At 37.5% G+C, this 20269-nt stretch overlaps 1 protein-coding gene across 1 annotated transcript in view; it reads left to right on the top strand.

The window, feature by feature from the left end:
* rbm27 (RNA binding motif protein 27) overlaps nt 1-20269 on the top strand; it is a 106750-nt gene that overhangs the window by 51881 nt on the left and 34600 nt on the right. The window contains exons 9-17 of the mRNA XM_052013296.1: nt 1539-1688; nt 3426-3570; nt 6805-6964; nt 8667-8876; nt 9495-9638; nt 11436-11561; nt 12909-12983; nt 15173-15343; nt 18983-19087. Coding sequence (XP_051869256.1) covers nt 1539-1688; nt 3426-3570; nt 6805-6964; nt 8667-8876; nt 9495-9638; nt 11436-11561; nt 12909-12983; nt 15173-15343; nt 18983-19087 — 1286 coding nt within the window. The remainder of the gene's footprint in view (nt 1-1538; nt 1689-3425; nt 3571-6804; nt 6965-8666; nt 8877-9494; nt 9639-11435; nt 11562-12908; nt 12984-15172; nt 15344-18982; nt 19088-20269) is intronic.

Genomic DNA, 20269 nt, shown 5'->3' with positions numbered 1-20269 from the left:
TTGATGGAAGATATCATTGACACTGCTGTCATGTGGCTCCTACTGATAGTCTACTTGTACTGCTCAGTTTGAGTTTCACCAGGGCCACTTGATTCCAGATTTAGGCTGGTCCAAGCTAAGTAAAACAACCTGAAAAGAGTGACTGCTCTAGAAATCAAGCCAATTTGAGTCTGTGGAACATCAAAGACGCATCATAAATTTGGAATTGTCTCCATCGGCCAGAGTCATACCTGACATAAGGAAAATGTTATAAGTACTGGATATCTCGGCCATAGCACATTGCTGCAGGAGTTCCTTGGGGCTGTGTGCTAGATCCAACTAGAGTGTGGTCATCAATTGGAATGTTTGCTGATGATTGTCCAATGCTCAGTTCTGTGCACCACTCCTCAGGAACTGGAAATAGTCCATCCCTACATGCAGCAAGATATGGACAACATTCAGGCATAGGTTGAAAAGAAGCATGTGACATTGGCACTATACAAGTGCCTGGTAATGACCATTTCCAACAAGAGAGGGACAAACTTGCCCTTGGCAATAGTAATGTCTAAAAAAAATTGAGGCTCCCACCATCAATGACCAAGGTAACTTGATTTGCTGCACACATGCTGTGGTGATAGGAACAGGTTGAAAGTTATGTACCCTACAGTGAGTGACTCATTTTCTGATTTCCCCAAAATCTTTTTGTTCCATTTATAAATCATGTCAGTTAAGTGATTGAATTCTCTCCAGTTGTCCAGATGAGTGCGGCTCCAACAGTATTCCTGAAGATTTGGTACCATCCTGATCAAAACAGCCCATAAAATGAGTATCACCTTTTCCATTCTAAATGCCGCTCACTGTGGTTCCAATATGTACCAAAAAAGACAACAGCATCTCTGCAAGATTTTTTTCCAATAACACCAGCCTGATTGTCATTATCTAAGACCTTGAAGGTTGAGGACCACAATTGCATGGGAAGACAACAACTGCAAGTTCTCCTCCCCTCCTGACTTGGAACCATGTTGCTGCTCTTCATTGTTGGGTCTAAATCCTGGTATTTCTTACCTAAGCTAAGGGTGGATCTTCACCCGAAGATATGCAGTTGCTTAGTAAACTGTCACATTGGCATTTCTGGCAAAACCAGAATTATTGGCAATATTCTGTTAATGAATAAAAGAGAAATGTTGCCACATTCTATCTGAAACTAGAAGGGAGGGAGTTAATTCTCTGCACCCCATTAAATCTATTGGATAGCTTTAGAGTTCATCATCTTCCTGTTCACTGCAAAATCCAAGGCACTATTTTTAGAACTTTAATAAAATTCATAAGAATGAACCGAAACTTAAATTAGAAGTTGCTGAGTTAATGAATTAGGTGAGTCATTATAATTTTCAATCTCACCAGCGAGCATGTCAAGCAATATAATTTGTATATTAATTTCTTGAAGATTAATATTTCTTAAATTGTGTTCCTAACAGCCTGATACAATATTGTCAAATTCTGCACTTCATTGCAGTGTGCACTGAGTAAAGCTTATTAATGAGGTGCTTCTATTTCAGATAACTATGAGCCTGATGGGTATAATCCTGAGGCACCCAGTATTACTGGTGGTGCTAGGCCTCAATATCGACACTATATCCCACGAGTTCAGACGGAGCGTCCTAATTTGATTGGATTAACATCCAGCACCATGGATAGTCCTCAGCGAGGTAAAAGATTGCCTGCTACAAACTGTAAGAATGTTAACTATTCAGATGTTTATTGTTTGTCAAGTGGTGGTGGCTCAGAATTTAAAGTATAGTGGAGGATTAAAATTTTCAACCAGTTATTTATAAAAGTTTCCACGAACCTGCTCAAGCCTTTGCATTTGTATTTCTACATTTAAAAGTATTATAATAATAGGGTTGGAATGTTTTATTTTTGCTTCTAATGAACTAACAATGAAGCTAATTGTAAAATAATTATACACGATATTCTTATAAAGGCAGTTTTTGAACATGATTATGCAAATTCTTCTATACATGTTAATTAATTCCTAATTGGTTACAGGCTACAGTTGCCAAGGTTTCCAAAGAGAATGTAGTTTTAAAAAATAAATTCAGTTGTGTTGTTGTTGTCCCTCATCTGAATGGACAAAAGTAAATCTGGACAACTCTTTTGATTGAAGCATTTATTAATTTAAAAAAAACTGCATATAAGTAATTAGTGATCATATAATTAAAGATTCTGCAGTAGATTATAAACTATTAAATCCAGCAGTATTGAATTAGAGCCATTGGGTTATACAGTTTAGTGATCCATTTGTCATTGAATTTAGGATTGGATTTGGTTATTGTATTTTTACTATCATATACATTTACAAGAGGGTGAGGAAAACTTTATTATCTCACATTATGGGATAGCTCATCAATTTATTGTAGCTCATTAACGGTTTTGAATTTGGGTCTGACTGCTGCTTACTGCTTAAACTTAGCTGCTCTAGCTAATGTTTGTTTGTGACCCAATTCAAAAGAGCAAATTACTTTTGTTTTCTTTAACCTGGGAGGATTTTTATAGACCTGAGCAAAGTGAAATCACTTTCAATTTACTTGGGGTAAATCTTTGTCCACTCATTTCAATGTTAATCATTAATTGGTGTGGTTTATTACAGGGCATCTTGCTTTCAAAGATTGCCTTGCTTGAATTTGATCTAGAGTTAGTTGCAGCAATCTGCATCCAAGAGCTTCATAGGATGGGCACACATTAAGGATCATTGGCACTCAGTTGAACTGTGTCGTATCACCAATTTTTCATAGAAATGTTTCTGTGGAAAAATACCGTTGACCGCGAAGCAATAAGGCAATGGTTTGCATGATATGCCCTGAAGTCCCTGCAGAAGGAGACAGTGGATTACATGGGATGATTCCAGAAACAGTCTGTTGAAGTTATCTGGCAGAATGCCTCATCCCCAGAATTTGCTGCAACCTCAGTTGACTGGGCTATCCCTGTCAGACCTTTCATGTACAACCAAAGTCTCAGTCCCACCATGTGCTCCCCACGATGCAGCTGCAGTGTGGATGAGATGGTCATCCATCTCCTTGTGGACTGTGTGTTTGCCGAGAAGGTCTGGATAGAGATGCAGTGTTCTTTGAGGTTCATCCCCATAGCTAATTCCAGGCCATGTGTTGCACATCACTCTGCCCAAAGCCTGTTGGTCTTCCAGGGTAGAGAGTTGACCACAATAGAATGCTGACAACAGGCGTGCTGAGGGACGCACTGAAGCTTGGATCTGTGGACAAAGACCAAAATCTGTGGCCCTGCCACCATTGGATGCTGAGGGGCTGGGTCTAAGTAACAGTCTCAAAGATTTCACTGATACAGTTTTTGAGGATGAAACATCAGTGACTTTTCACTTTATAAATGAATATATGTGGATATTAAGTTTCTTCTATTTTTGACATTTTTAGTACCTACAAAAATTAATCAAGCAGAGGTCTGCCTAGCTGCAGCTGCCAGCAACAATGCTTCACGTGTAGTCATTGAACCTGATTCCAGGAAGAGAACTGTGGTTGCTGTAGACGGGCCACCAATGAAAAAACTTTGGATGGAAAAGTAAGGTTGCTTTGTTACACCCAATTTTGTTTTTAGTTCACATTTTTGTTTTGCAGAGGGGGCTAGTGTTATTTTTTTTATATAGCTGTTATGGAGTAGAAATGCTCTTTAAGCTATTTAAATGGACCAGTTGATGTTAAGGGGCAAATATGATTTTCAAGGGGTCCTGCAGACAGTGGAGAGAAGTATTGCATCCTATTAGTTTTGTCCAGATTACATACTGACTTTTTTTTAAGTGAAATCATTTGTTATCTTTATACTCTTCACTTTAACCTACAATGTTGATAATGTTGAGGCTATCTGATTATGGAGAAGCACAAGTAGAAATGGGAATAACCCCAGTGACCTTACCTACAGCGTACTGTCTTCCACACCTGAGCCTGCTCTGCCATTTGATGAGATCCTATACTTAAAGTCAATTTTTCCAACGCCCAACCCCATCTCCTTTGACCCTTGCATACTCACAAATCCACCACTTTTGTTCTTAATGCACAGGCCTGTAGGGTAGAGAATTTCCAAAATTCATTTATGACTGTTTCTCCTATTCTTAGTCCAGAATAAGCAACCATTTTTCCTAATGTTTCAGAATTCTGGGCTCTCCAAACAGAGTAAAGAGTGTCTGTGCAACTATATTGTCAATCCCTCTTGAAATTTTTTTTCTCTCTGATACATTTTTATTTTTCTAAGCTCAAGTGAGTACAAGCCATTTTAACTCGATGACACCTCTTATGACAACACTTTCAATTTCTTCTGTTGATGTGCAAACAATCTGGCGGTTACACAGACAGAACTGCATGTAGAAATGCAGGTGTTGTCTCAACAAACTCCTGTATGAATATTGGTTGGCATGGACATGGTGGGCTGAACGACCTGTTTTTGTGCTGTATGACTAATTATAACAAGGCTTTCTTACTCTTGTACAATGTACCATTCACCTTTTGATTTGCTTGATGAACCTGCAAGTTACCTTGCTGCATTTCATGAACTAAGATGTCAAGTTCCTGCTACGTGTCAACATTTACCAGCTTTTACCCTTTTTTAAAAAAAATGTGTTTTTCTGTTCCTCTTGCTGAAGTGCACTACCGACTTATTATACTGCTTTCTCCACCCCACCCCGACACCCCATTCACTTTACCACTGAACATCCCTTTGAAGATCCTTTGTATCCTTGCTTTCCCACCCAGCTTTGTGTCATCAGCAAACTTAACTTTTTATGTCATTCATTAATACAGATTGTGTAAGTGGATGAGGCCCCAGTACTGATCCTTGTGGCACCCCTTTACTATCTGTCAACCAACTTGAAAATATGTACTTGTGCTCTTTGCTTGATTTTGTCCTTCAACACAACCTCAACCTGCTGAGGTGTTACCCAAACTTCATTGACTCCTTATTAAATGACACACCTTCTGTAACAAATGTAGAATGTCTTAGAATCTTTTCTATTTCTTGTGAGTTTATTCTCATTGTGGTCTTATTCCTCTTTGATATCCTGGTCATCAGGGTAATTGTAGGGTCTAAAATTTCCAGTCTTACAACATTGTCATCATCACATTTGGTCTAATGCTCACCATAATCTCTTTTCAGTAAGCCACTGATTAATCACATTTTCTGTGATGTTTATAATTTTAGTAATTGGCTAATTTAATCCTAAACAATTGGCTCTATTTCAGTTCAAAACTTTGTCAAACCATATTTAAAAATTCTCATGTTATAACATTTGTCTGGGAAATCCATTAGTGTAAAATTACTAATTAACCCTATCTCATTACACAAGAGAATTTCTTCAAACAGTCTGTTCATGAGTTGATTTCATGACATTCCTCTCAAGGAAACTGTCCCAAGTGCATTCCATGAACTTGTCCTCCAAGCCACATTTGGCAACTTGATTTGTTAAGTCTGTGTGAAGATTGAAATTTCATGATTTTTATATAACCTTGGTACAAACCTCATGTCTTGATTAATGTTCTTTCCAACACACTTGCTGTGTTTGTTAGATGTGTGAGGGCGGGTGTTCCTACCCCCGAGTGTTCCGTCCTTCCACGTGTATTGATTCTCCTTTTGTTTTTCTGGGCCAAGACCATTCCTCACCACTATGCTTATTTCTTCCTTTATTTTTCAGACCTTCCTTGTAACTTCTTCCATTGATCTGCCCTATCTGAGTTCAATGTTCTAATTTTCTTTAATTTTAATATATAACTTTACCATATTTCTTTGATTTTTTTAAACCACTGTCCCTTCTTTTCACATGTACTTTTGGTTTTAATCATAGCCCTGACCTTCCTCTTTTTAAATCTTTAGCTTTCCTCTGCCTTGAACACTCCTCTCTCTCATACCCATAGTTTATGGTCTGAGTTACTTGATTCTCCAAAACATAGCAGTCTGCTGGCTTAAATGAAGCTTTTCCTAGCAAAGTAAAATTTTTCTAGCACTGTAGTCAGCATTCCATAAATTATAACTCCAGTCTCTTACACCCCTTTTTTGAGTTGCTCTTTCAACTCTCCCAATTTGTTTATGGCTCGGGTAACAATGCAATATTGCATTTTAACTTTGACCCTCACTTAAACTCACTGCCTAGGATCCCATTCCTAATTTTATCTGCACTATCGGTCCCTATGTGGACCACAGTGACTGAATCCTCCCCCTCCACTTGTGTCTTTTGATTGAGGTGACGTCCTTAATCTTGGCAACATGCCTTTGAGATACTCAGTCACAGCTGTGGAAAGCAGTTTCAATGCCCTGATTGTACAGTGCATGTAAACACCATGACATAATATGTGCATTGGTAAAATCTTAGTTCAAATATTTCAGTTCAAGTATTGGTCTTTGCACTTCACCGTAACTTGATGATGCAGCGCATTTGCTATGCTTGCTAATCTTTTGGATTTAATGTACCACCTTTTGGTTTGCTAGATGGTTAAAGTATTTTTGTTTTGTAATTTGTAGAACTATATATATCCTGGTTCATTTAGAAGTTTCTACATCTGTAATTTGTGTTTCTTTTGCAGTATTGGCTTTCAGAAGTTGTATATTTTAGTAGTGATAGTTTGAAAGTAAAAACAAAAATGACAAATTATTCCTTTATACGAAACTTAAATTTGGGATTGGATTTAACTTTGACACAACTAAATTTAATTATAGCCCTGTGTTCAAAGCTGATCCTTATCCAAGTGTGAAAGTCTTGAATTCTGGGCATTACTTTGTAAATGCTACACTTTCTTTAAAAAAAATTGGCAGGCAACATTTTAACCATCAAAACAAGCAAGGTTTTCAGAAGAAAATTCAACACGCTTATGATAACACAAAGCTGGAGGTTCGCAAGATCCCAAGGGAAATGAACACCATTACCCAGCTAAATGAACACTTCAGTAAATTTGGTACTATTGTCAACATTCAGGTAAGAAAACTGGTAGGAAATAAGTCATGAATGTTTTCTGTTTAAATCATGCAGTGACATCAGTACAACTTTTTTTTAAAAAGAATGTTGATTTTAGACAATTTCTGTATCTTCATGATTATGTGCTGTCAAGTAAAAGACTGCACATCAGAAAGATATTTTAGGATTGGTGATTGGAGTAGTTGTTTACTTTTGACCTCCATTTGTACATTAAATCAGGCAAGATCTGAACTATATGCAAAACAAAATTTTCTGCTCTGCCTCATTAGTGTGCATTGATACCAAATTCTCAAAACTAACTTCAATGAGAAGTTGTATTTTTCATTCAGATTATTCTTGTGGTATCTCAGAACTACAGAAGCCAATGGACATTGTACTACTTCATTTCAGGGGTACACTCTGATTTGGAAATCGACTTAAGATAGAAGTACAGTGAAGGTTCACCAGTTTGGTACCTGGGATGGTGGGTTTGTTATTTGAGGAGGGCTTAAGAAATTGGGGTTGTATTTCGACTTAGAACAATGACAGATTGACATGCTTAAAATTCTTAAGGTGTTTGACAGGATTTGGCTAGATGCAGAACTGATGTTTCCCTGGTTGACTGTCTGGAACCAGATGTCAGTGTCAAAATACTGTTGGCTATTCAGGGCTGAGATGAAAATAATTTTCTTCATCCAAATCTTTGGAATCCTCGCTCAGGAGGACTGTAAAAGGCTATTGCTAAATATATTCAGGTCAGAGATCAATAGATTTTGCAGATATTGAGGGATATGAGGTTCATGCAGGCAAATAGTCCTGAGGTTAAAAATATCATTCAGCCATGGTCTTGACGGAATGGTGGATGCACAAGGGGCGGAATGAACATCCACTAATTTGTGTTGAATCGGAGCTTGTGGTATTTCTCCCTTTTGTCACAAATAAGGTTCTTATGCACTGGTAATGATGATCGTGCATTTGTCATTTTTCAACAATTTGAGTTATTAAGTCATTTTGATCACTTTGAAGTGATAATAATTCAAGTAACTGGAACTAGCTTTGTTGTTTGCATGATAATTGTTAATGTGTTTCACTAACTGATATTGGGTATAGTATAGGTGGCCCCTGTGTTGTGGGGGTGGGGGGAGAAGTGATTTCTTTCCTCGAAAATGCCCCTTATTGCGTTTTCTGTAACATGAAGCTGCATCAGGAAACATGAGTTTGGGGGAGAAAATAATTTTATTTTGGTTTGTTTACTTTCTTTTTCACAAATTCAGTGAGAGCCCATTTTATTCCATATCTCAAACTTTTGGGTAGTGATTTGTGAATTGCTGTTACCCAAATACGGCTGCAATGGGCTCACCAGAATATGGTCATTCATATCAATTACCTCCAGATTTGAAAAATAGCTTGTGCCTTGTACTTGACTTGTGGTTGTTGTGATTTTGCATTGTTTGTGATCTTTGCACAAGCAATTCTGTTGAATTTTCATGTTAATCAATAGATATTGTTCTAATGAAATGCACGAAGATTGAATAATTTAAGAAGGTAACCTTTTCAGCTGAGAGAAAATATGACAAAAAATATTTCAGCCTTTTTGTTTTAATTTAATGATGACATAAGTCTTGCTCAAATGAATGCCAAACACACACATTTTTTTTTTGCAGAAGTTAATAAACCAGTATTATATCCGGTATATTGTTTCTTCCTGCCACTTAACCCACAGGTTGCATTTGGAGGTGATCCAGAAGCAGCTCTTATTCAGTACTCTCAGAACGAGGAGGCAAAGCGAGCCATTTCCAGTACTGCAGCAGTATTGAACAACAGGTTTATTAGAGTGTATTGGCACAGAGAGAACAATGGGATTCAACATCAGCATCAGCATGAAGTACAGGCGCAACAGTTAGCAGTATCGCAGCACAACACTGTTCATAAGGTGGTACTTATTTTACTTTCTGCTTTATATAACCTTCATGTTGGATTCTCAGAAATGCTAGGCCTGCATCTCCTCTTTTCCTTGTTTTTCTCCCCCTTGCTTCACTCTTCTACTGTTCATTAACTTCTTCATTTTATTTTTTCCTCCTCCCTTTGTCTTTTCTACCTGCCTTTTATTCGGCTGTTTGTCTCTGCTTTATGCATAAGGATTGGATGTTTAAAAGAAAACTAGGAAATCGCCATTCTGGTTTATAGTAAAGAGACCACTTATTAAATGTAATTTGGGTTACCTTGATGCATAATAAGGTGACTTTTGTCATTTGCATTCTGTGATCAAATTGTAGTTTTGGTTTTAAAAAATGTCTTTATAAAACAAAATGCAGGGAAAATTTTACTGAATTCAGTTTGTATTCAGTCTTAACATTTGTTTGAGAAAGCTGATATTAAATTTCAGATTCTATAAAGTAAGAGGGGTGGTTATCCCCATTGACCATTTTCTAAAAGCAGGTTTCCAAAAAATTTGCATTGTTAAGAACATAGAAACATATTTAAAATTAAAAGTTGATGAGCTTGGAGGAAGAAGTGTTGTAATGCCTTAAACCTGTTACCTGTGTTTTAGATTTTAAACCGAAACCAAAGTCCAGGGTCTTTTGTGCTGACAAATACACCAGCAAAGCAACGACTTGGGTCAGTGGGTGGAAGTCAGCCTGATGGGTTGCAATCCAGTTCAAACCAGTTTGGGGCTGGTGGAGAAGCTTCACAGGTAATTGATATTTTGTGTTTCTCCCTCTTGACAAAAACTTGTGTTTATAGAAAGTAATGCAGTGAAAATAAGGAGGGGGTAGGTTCATGAAACAGACAGAAATACTAAATTTGAAAAGTTTGATACCAAGAGCTGGGGCAAGTCAGTAAGGACAGATTTGATCAGTGAAGGGTTGGTGCAGGATAGAATGAACATCGGTGAGTTTCAGCAACACATGGCTGAGGTCGGAACTGGAAACTCAACAAATAGTTGCTACACTTCTGAACTAATTCAGACTGAAACATAGCAAAGGAAGAGAATGCAGTTTTTGATGGTGATGCTCGTTTCATTATTCCAATTGACTTGATTTTGCACAGGACTGTTCAAAATTCTTGAAGTAAATGCTAGAATTTCTCTGTATTGATGCCACAGTATGGTAATCTATATGTAAAACTCTAGGAGATGGGCAAGGTCTTAAATGTATACTTGTATTTACTATGGAGAAGGACATGGAAGATAGTGAGTTCAGGGAAGAGAACAGTGATATAGTGAAGTATATCGACATTAAAGGATGAGGTGTTGGTGGTCTTGAAGCACATACAGGTGGATAAATCCTTGGGGCCTGACCTAGGGTACCCTAGGAGATATGGTATTCGTTTTTTATTGTCACTTGTACCGAGGTACAGTGAAAAACTTGTCTTGCATACCGATCGTACAGGTCAATTCATTACACAATGCAGTTACATTGAGTTAGTACAGAGTGCATTGATGTAGTACAGGTTAAAAACAATAACGCTACAGAGTAAAGTGTCACAGCTACAGAGAAAGTGCAGTGCAATAAGGTGCAAGGTCACAACAAGGTAGATCGTGAGGTCATAGTCCATCTCATTGTATAAGGGAACCGTTTAATAGTCTTATCACAGTGGAGTAGAAACAAGCAAGGAGATTGCTGGAGCCCTGGCAGAGATTTTTGTATCTTTGTTAGCCATCTGCGAGATACTGGAGGATGGCTAATGTTGTGCCTTTATTTAAGAAGAGCTGCAAGGACAAGCCAGCGAACTACAGAATGCTGAGCCTTGCATCAGTGGTGGGAAAATTACTGAAGAGATTCTGAAGGAAAGGACTTGTTTGCATTTCAAAAGGCAAAGACTGGTTAGGGATAGTCAGCATGGCTTCATTTGTGGGAGATCATTTGACTGAGGTTTTTTTGAGTAGATGATGTGGGCAGGGCAGTAGATGTTGTTTATATGGATAAGGCCTTTTTCAAGGTCCCACATGATAGGCTGGTTCAGAAGGTTGGAATACGTGGGATCCAGGGTGAGAAAGTAAATTGGATACAAAATTGGCTTGGTGGAAGGAGGTCGAAGGTAGTAGTGGAGGATTGCTTTTCAGATTGGAGTCCTGTAACCGGTGGTGTGCCACATAGATCGGGGCTGGGTCCATTATAAGAAACGATAACAAAGTGAATATGCAATCTGATGGGAAAATTATTTTGTCTAGCGAAGGTGATCGAATTAGATACTTAAAAGAAAATAACAAATGTGTGTCATCAGTAAAAATATTTATTAAATTACAATATATGGAGTAGTTACATTTGGAAGAGCAGACTACATGAACTGATGGCCTTCTATCTGAAATGTAGAAATAGATGATGACTAATATTGCAACAGGTTATTGAACCTCACCTGAATATTATTGGACATTCTCTGCTGCCTTCCTGTTCGTAGTTCTATCACAGGTATTGGATTTACATTGTGTAATACAGATTGTAACACAGTAAAGTTGTAAAATTATTGCGTTATCTCCGATTTTCCCTAGGTACTTCCTTCACCCACAAGTCTGGTAAAGGCAGGCTATAGTTCCTCTGCCACAAAGACAAATCATAAGTCTTCTGTAGCATCCAGTAAAGCACTTGAAACTAAAGAAGCTTTAAAGAAAAAACAGGTACCTGGATATTACTGCTGGAGTTTACTTTGAAATCTTTTGGACATCTCATGCACATTTAATTTCACTTTTGGATTAAAATTTTCTCCTTTTAAAATGAGCTGCTTAAATATTTGAAGTAAAGGCAGATAGGTTTCTCTTTGAAAGATCTCTGCAGACTAGATGAGCAAGTGACATCTGTAATATTAGAAGTGTTAAAGTCATCAATGAGCTGCTTTGAAGGATAATAAGTACTGACAGCATTAATTTCTGTATCATGAATAAATTATGTATAACAGATTGGCTTCCTACAAGAAATGTATTTGGTTGTAACCTAAATGATAGTCGGCAAATGGCATCTTTATTTCTACAGGAAATAAAGTTATTTCAGTATACCCAAGAATTTGGTAATAAGTTAAAATTGAAAACAATGTAGTTCTAAACCTGCTTTATCGAAAGACTACCACTTAGTAAATGGAATCATTAAATTATGAATAAACTTTAAGCAAATAGGCAGAATTGTGGCAAATGTGACACAAAAATAACAGGTGAAAATCTAGAAGCAACTGTTGTTCAAAGTTGATAGAATGGGGTGGGTGAGGAAAAGAGGGTCGTTCTATGTACATTGATTCTTAAAATTAATGGTTCAGAAATAAAAACCTAAAACAAATGGAAAATTGGTCGTTATTCTCGTATTTTCCTCTTGTGACATGGAAGGAGGCTATTCATCCAATCCAGTCTCTGCTGGCCCATTCCTCCAATAATATCCTGGAGGATAGAATACAAGGATTATGCTTCATCTAAATAAACTGATCAGATTACCCATTGCTTAATGTCATTAAAGGAAAATGCCATTGGAGCCTAGCTGTAAGAGCAAAGGCAAGAAAGAGAATTAACTTTTGTGGCAGAGTAATAAGATCCTGGCCGGAGGAAAATTTTGAAGGTTCTTAAAAATAGGGAATTTAGTGGAAAAATGAAGGGATATTTACAAAAGTAAAATAAGTAAAAAAAAGTAAAATAAGAGTTGTGTGACCAACTGCCCTTGTCATGAGTTCTTTTCCTTGTACCAAAGATTTGGAATAGTCTTGTAACTTTCCCTAGATATTGTAGATTTGTGTTCCTGAAAGGGAAGAGAATGACTGTAGAATTAGTCAGAATACAGGCATGCTATGTTATAAGTTTAACATAGTCCTTTTATAATGTGATCCTCTATTTTCTACTAATTTTGTCAAGTATCTGGAAAAAGTTGAACATTTCTGTTTTAGAAAGTGTTTTTCTTAGGCATTTCATTTTTGTTTTACTGCAGTTGAACAATACAAACATTTTGTTCGAAATTGTTAAAATAAAAATGCCCATTATTGATTTTAGGAAGCTTTGAAATTGCAGCAAGATATGAGGAAGAAAAAACAAGAGATGCTGGAAAAACAAATTGAGTGCCAGAAGGTAAGAGTATTTGTGAAATATATTATTTTATTGGTGGCATCACAAACTAATCACACATACTTTCTATTGTGCAAGGAAACATGACAACAAGCCACATTTTCACAAATTTGTTCTACTAAATGAACTTCTGACTGAATATTTTTGAACAGTATTAAAATGAAATCATTTGAAGAAATTTGAAACATGAAAGGTAGCATGATACAATAATTGATTTTAAATAGTTGGATGGTAGACAAATCCAGAAATAGATCTGGGATTTTTTGAAAATAGAGGGTTCTGGCAGCATGCTTTACAGAGCAACAATGTGTATTATTATAGTCTTTTTAACTTCGTAAAGCATTCTGAGCTTTATTTGGCATAATCAGGCAAAATTTGACATAAAACCAAAGAAGGTAATGGGTGGATGTGTATAAGTTTCATTGGTGGCTTTCAAAGAACATTTTGAGAGGATGATATAAGAATTAGGAGTAGTAACGAGGCCATGTGACACCTTCAACCATCAACACCATTCAAAGAATCTGTACGTTCCTTTCTCTTCATTTATATGTATATAGATTATGGACACAACTGGCAAGGCCAGCATTTATTTACTGTCCCGAATTGACCACCTGAACTGAGTGGGTTTTCTGAGTCATTTCTGAGGGCAGTTAAGAATTCGCCGTATTAGTGGGTCTGGAGTCGCCTGCAGGACAGGCATTGAGGATGGCAGATTTCCTTCCCTTAAGAACATAATGACCCAGATGTTTTTATATATGGCAATACAGTAGTTCCATTAATAACAGTAGATTTTATTCCAGAATTATTTAATTACTTGCATTTAAATTCTCTTAGTGCCATGTGGGATTCAAATTCTTTTTCTGGATCTATGCCATTACTTTAGTTGTTAATGGAAAAACCATCTTGAATATATTTGATCATAAGAACACAAAATAGGAGCAGGCCATTAGGCCCTTCAAGCCTGCCCTGCCACTTAATATGATTGTGGGGATCTATGCTGGCCTCTTGTGTGCCATTTCTCCATCAAATACTTATCCACCCCCATTTTAAATACTTCTGATGCAGCTTCCAACACCCACTGGATCACTGAACATCCACAGCCTGTGGGCTAAAAAATTTCAAATATTTATAAACTTTCAAATGAATTTAATAATATAGTGAGGCTAGACTTAAGAGAAATGTATAAAATTCCGAGCGATAGAAATAGAGTAAATAGGATGGGCTATTTCCCTAATGTGATTGGTCAAAAACCAGTGGTGTGTAGATCTAAAGGAATTGGAAGGATCAGACAGAGGGTGTTGGGGTTCTGGAACTTGCTGTCTGGAAAGATAATAGAGAACAGAAATCTTCGCCACATTAAAAAAAAATTGTATGTCTGCTTAAAGAGCTGTCCTGAAATCCTGGAAAGTGGGATTAGGTTGGGCAGCTCGTTTTTTGACTGTCTGACAAAATGAGCTTTGTTCTGCTGTGTCACATTTTATACAATTTCACAAAAAATTGTTTCTCTTTATTTCAGTTCTAAGTGTCTGACCCCATATTCTAAAAATAATTCCAGTCCATCCAGCCAAATGTCAAGGGACTCTGATCATGTACTGTAATAGTCCCTCTGAAAACTTTGTTTCATTTAATTAATATAAGATATAAGCCTATTCAACAGATTTCTCCTCATAAGGCAGCTGCCTCGTTCCCAGGTAAAAGCAGGCATATTCCCCTTGGGTCAGGAAAAAAAACAAAACTGCCCCCAGTGCTCCAGGTGTAGTCTCTCAGAAGTCACCCATTATTGTACTTTTCTTACTCTAACTCCTTTGCAGTAAAGGTTTGCTTATCATTAGCCATCCTAATTGCTAGCAGTACCTGCAGGTTAACTTTCCATGATTCATCCAAATCCCTCTGTAAATTAAAAGTCCACTTGGGAAATAATGAGTAAAAGAAATGTGGGTTGTGTGAGAAGGCTATTGTTCAGAGGAATGCAGATTGTTGTAGGCTTGAGACAATAAGGACAATTTTTCTTGCAGTTTTGTCTAATGTTAGACCTACTAATTTTTTTCCTGTCTCTCCATTCTATTATTGAGTTAAGCTTATAAGCTTTTGTACGATTGATGTGTAGAAGTGTTTATTTTGCAGAGATGCATCTATTGATTTGACATAATCTAGTTTAGATTGAGAAATATTTGAATATTTTTCTCTTTCAGGTATTAATTTGCAAGTTGGAAAAGAATAAAAATATGAAAACAGAGGAGAGAGCCAAAATTATGAAAACAATTAAAGACTTAACGGAAAGAATATCACAATTGCGAGATGAATTAAAAGCTACATCAGCATCAACACCACCAGTTCCATCACAACCAAAATCTAAATCTGATGTTAGTCTTCAATTCTTTTAATGCATCATTAACTAGTGCCTTACTTTACAAAAAATTGTGTCGATAATAAGAAACCAGTTGAAATTGATTTCATTAGAAGAATAGTAGTTGTGAAGCAAGTTTTCTGGGAGGTTATTAAAAAAGAGTGTTATTGAATGAAGTAAGGAATTATATTTCTTGAACACTGGTCTAAGTTGGACATGTTGGCCTTTTCCCATTCCTTAAGGTTTTTTTACAACCTTGTACAGGAACTGGTTATGGTTACAATGGGAAATGAATACGTAGAAAACACAGTGAATGACTTGATTTGCTTACCTGATAGTACTGACTGATTTTTATTTTTTAATTACTGCTTTTTAAGAATGAAATACTTTTTTTATTGAATACTGTCCCATTAAGCTCCAGCTTGAGTTAAGATTCATTACAGATAAAGGATAAGTTTCCTCTTCACCAATTTAGGAAAAAAATACTGCTTGTATGTTCAAACAGTGTTGTTTGCTTCTGAGATCTTTCCTCATGTCAAACTCATTTAAGCAAGCTTGTTTCATGCCAGAGAGTTAATGTTGATAATCTCATTTTCTGGCCTAAAGGAGCTTGATAATAAAACTAGATACAAAATGGGTGAGTCAAAAAGACAGTCCACGTTCAGGCAAATCTCAAGATTAAGAGGGGCAGATTGGAAACTGAGCGTCCTGGGTTGAGAGAGTATATTTCAGACATATCTAAATGAGGCACACCTTGGTGTACAAAGAAATTCTGCAGATTGTTCCCCATGATCTGTTATGTCAAAAATTATGAAGTAGTAAAAGGCATCTATTAAGGTTCACTATTGTTGTGATACAAGAGTTACCACAAGACATAACATTATGGTTTTAGAACAGAGATGCAGAGAAATTTTTTTAGCCAGAGGGTCGTGGATTTATGGAAGTTGTTGCCATGTACAGCTGTGGAGGCCCGATCACTGGGGGTATTTAAGGCAGAGATTGATAGGTATCTAATTAGTCAGGGTATCAAGGGATATGGGGAAAAGGCCGGGAATTGGGGCTAGATGGGAGAATAGTTTAGCTCATGGTCAAGTGGTGGAGCAGACTCGATGGGCTGAATGACCTACTTCTGCTCCTTTACCTTGTGAGGAAGGAATAGATAATGGATAATCCTTGTACTATAGGAAATGCTGAATCTTTTTTGGGAATGGCAAGGTCCCTCAAAGATTGAGGTAATACCAGACAACCTGCTTTAGTTTTTAAATATATATAACCCTGAGCAATGTTTTGATTTCTTGTCCTTGTGAGAGAGCAAGCGGAGTTTTGATGGAGATGTTAAGAGGAAGCTTGGCACTTTAGATAGTGCTGTACACACTCAATATTGCATTAAAGTTGCAGGCAGTGTTATGTACTTGAGCCTCAGGAACGTATTTTGTACTTTTCATGACCTCAATACCTCTAAACCCACTTCTCTTTCACTAAGGTACTTTTTGAAGTTTCTTTAAACAATGTCTTGAATATAGCAAAATCAGACCAAAGTGCTTCAGTGGAGTGTTATCAAACAAAACAAAATAATATTAGGGCAGATGAATGCAAGTTTGTTCTTTCAAGTAGGTTTTAATGAATGCCTTAAAGAAGGGTTTTGGAGAGAAAATTTCAGACTTGAGCACTGGCAGCTGAAGGCACAGCTGCCATGGATAGAATAATTAAAGTCAATCTCAGCAGGCCAGAATTAGAGCACAGACAGGGTTGTTGGGGTGTATGAAACCAGAGGATAGAATTGGAAGGAATGTAGAGGGATTTCAAAACAAATGATAAAGATTGCAAAATGAAGTACTTGTTTAACTAGGAGCCACTGTACATCAGCAAGCACAGGAGTGATGGGTGACTCAGATGCAGTTTTGGACACTGGCAGCAAACTTCTGAAGCATTAAGTTTTCAGTGATAGGAAAGTCAGGCAGTACTATGTTGGTAACCAGTCATCTGGAGATAACAAAGTGATAAATGAGGATTTAAGTAGCAAATGAATTTAAGCAGAAGTGGAATTTTAGTTGGAAATAGGCAGTCTTAGTAACAATATGGTATGGGATCTGAAGCTCAATTATGACATCTGAAGATCAAATATGACGTTACAATCCAAGGTTGGGAGCAGTTTGAATCTGGTTCAGATAATTGCTGGGGAAAGGAATCATGTTGGAGTCTGAGAGATTTGTGATGGGAAATATGAAGGCTTCAGTCTTTCCTAATATCAAATTGACAGTTCTGCCTATACTATGACAGTTCAGAGATAGTTGAGTGGTCCAGAGGGGTAATGGTGATGTTGTTATTCGGTATATGGAAATGAAAGCTGTGCTTTCAGATGTTGTTCAGATGAGAAGCAGCATGTAGACACAGGAAGGGAAACCCTTGTTATTGATCCTGCAGCCATGACATTTTTTCTTAGGAAAGAAGAGTGAAATTACATGAGAATGGTGTTGTGCAGCTATGAGTGGTGAAAGGCATCAGAGGAAGGTAGAATGATTAACCCTGTCTGTTCCAAGGTGGCCAAGAGGATAGATTGATTGACATTGTCACAAATATATGATGTGACTTTGATCAGAGCTGATTTTATGTTCTAGCAGAGGTGAAAACCTGACTGGAGGCAATCAGACAAGGACTTGTGTATACTATGGCCAGAAACTTGAGTTGCTACAAGGACTAGGAGAGTAAAGTGTTAGAAATGGAATAATCTTGTGAAGGAATGGAATGATGACTAAATCCATAGGGAGGCCAACAATTGAAGAGAGATCAATTAAGAGTATGCGAAAGCTTTTCTTTATGGTACTTCACAATCCTTCATGCTCTAGGAACTGACATTTCAGAGCATGGGGCTGGGTGATGGAGCAACAGGCTGACTCTTAATTAACTGGCATATTGGATCAGCTGGCTCCTACAAAGTCTGGCAAGTGCACATTAACAAACCTTTCTTTGTCTCAGCCTGGAAGGGAAGTTAGGTGGTCCCTAGCTCAATGGGAATAATGTCAAGGAGGAGTGTGCCAAGGATTGGATGAAATTGAACATGGCATGATGCAAGATGGGAAAGAAACTAGAGAAAAATGCAAATTTGAAGCATTAGAAGTTGTCGTGATAGAGCTGGGAAGGAAGGGAAGAGACCAAATTCCATGAACTCTTGTGCTTGTAGTTTGAGGTGAGGATGGAGGATACACACAGGAGAAGGGTTTATAAAGGCTTTGGATATTGGAAAAAAAAGGTAGGGTTATCATTGCAGTCCAGAATTAACCTGGTATATTCAGCAGTTTTAGCAAAGGAGAGCAGGGCTTAAAGGTGCTTTTTGTGGTCCAGGAGATCTGATGATGAATGGATAACACTGTCATCTGCCATTTCTGTTCAAGTCTGTATCCCTCAAACAAGGGAGCAGAGATGAATATGATCAGGATGAAAAAGGGGAATGGTTTCATTGGGAGTCAGTACACCAAAGATGGAGGCAAGGATTTGTTTGAGTAGATAAGTGGTTTCAGAAATTTTGTTGCAAATTTGATGCCAAAGGTTAGAGACTATATCAACAGGTTGTGCTGATTTTGGTAGCTGTTGGTTGAAGAATGCATGTTTATGGAGAAGATTGATATATAATGTTTAATTTTTCTTTTGGATCTAGGCACAGAAGGAGTTACTGGATGCAGAACTGGATTTCCACAAGAAGCTTAACTCGGGAGAAGACACGACAGACTTGCGTAAAAAGCTGAACCAGCTCCAAGTGGAGGTGAGGTTTGTCTTAAGTAGGTCAACAAAGACTATCAGATATTTATCTTATAAAGTGACCCGAGTCGTCTACTTGCTATCACCTTGTGGTTGACGACAAATAGACCTACCCCCAGGTTGCTATGTGAAATGAGTTTGGAAGGTCTCAAAATGGTTCTGAAAAGTCATGGATCTATAGCACAACTGCAAATCATGCAGCTAATTTTAGCACTAAGTTGTCAGTATCCTAACCAATCTATATTAAAAAAAAATTGGTGTGGGGAATTTGGGGAAGAAGATACAGTGCTACATTTATTTTGAGGTTATGATTTAAGGTGTGCTGATGGATTGAATAGAACCTTTCCTCTTCATTTAACCTATGCAACTTAGATTTGACTTCTGAGAAAATAAAAGTACTGTATTCCATAACACCTTTCCAAAAGAAGGATGAAGAAAGCATGTATAACTTAAATTTAATGTCTATTTTTGTTGCTATTGATTTGCTCTTATTTGACTGTTTATAACAAAATTGAGTTGTAGATGGGGAAAGAAAAGCAAACTAAAGTATCGTTCACAAAAATCCATATTCATTGTTAAAAAACAGCAAAGTTATAAGCATCAAGCATTTCTGAAAGTTGAACACAATTACTGTGAATTTGATAAGGTAAAAGGCTGGAAGCTTAATGAGCTAAGTTGTCATAACCCAGCCTGCTGCCAGGAATATGAATACCAGCCGTACCTGCTCACATGCCCCTGGTCACACAAAAGTTTTCAAATGTTGTATGCCACTTGCCCTAATAAACCTTGACAATTTGTCTGCTCTCTTGCTCTCTCCACCCCTGCCCCTTCCCTACCTGGCTTGATTTGCCTGTCATCCTTCACTACCACCAACCCCAACTCCCCCCACCAACCACCTTTGGCCCCCATCTCACCAATCCCCCTCTTCTCTTTCCCTCTTTCTTCTGGCTACCTCCTCTCTCCACTCTTAGTCCCGATGCAGGGTTTCACCTGAAGCATTGACAATTCTGACAAGTGCGGCTCAACCCACTTGAGTTCCTCCAGCAAATGGTTTGCTGCTCCAGCTTCCATAGTCTTCAGTGTCCTGTGTGTTGACAGTTTGTTGGCTGCCAAAGTTTTATAAATTGTCAAAGGCCTCGCTTAAGCAAGGAAAAAAAGCTATTCAATCAGATTTAAATAATATGAA

This window comes from Pristis pectinata, chromosome 4 (assembly GCF_009764475.1).
Source record: "Pristis pectinata isolate sPriPec2 chromosome 4, sPriPec2.1.pri, whole genome shotgun sequence".
NCBI lineage: Eukaryota > Metazoa > Chordata > Chondrichthyes > Rhinopristiformes > Pristidae > Pristis > Pristis pectinata.
Note: the sequence above shows the minus strand (reverse complement) of the source record. Positions and strands in the feature narration are given on the sequence as shown.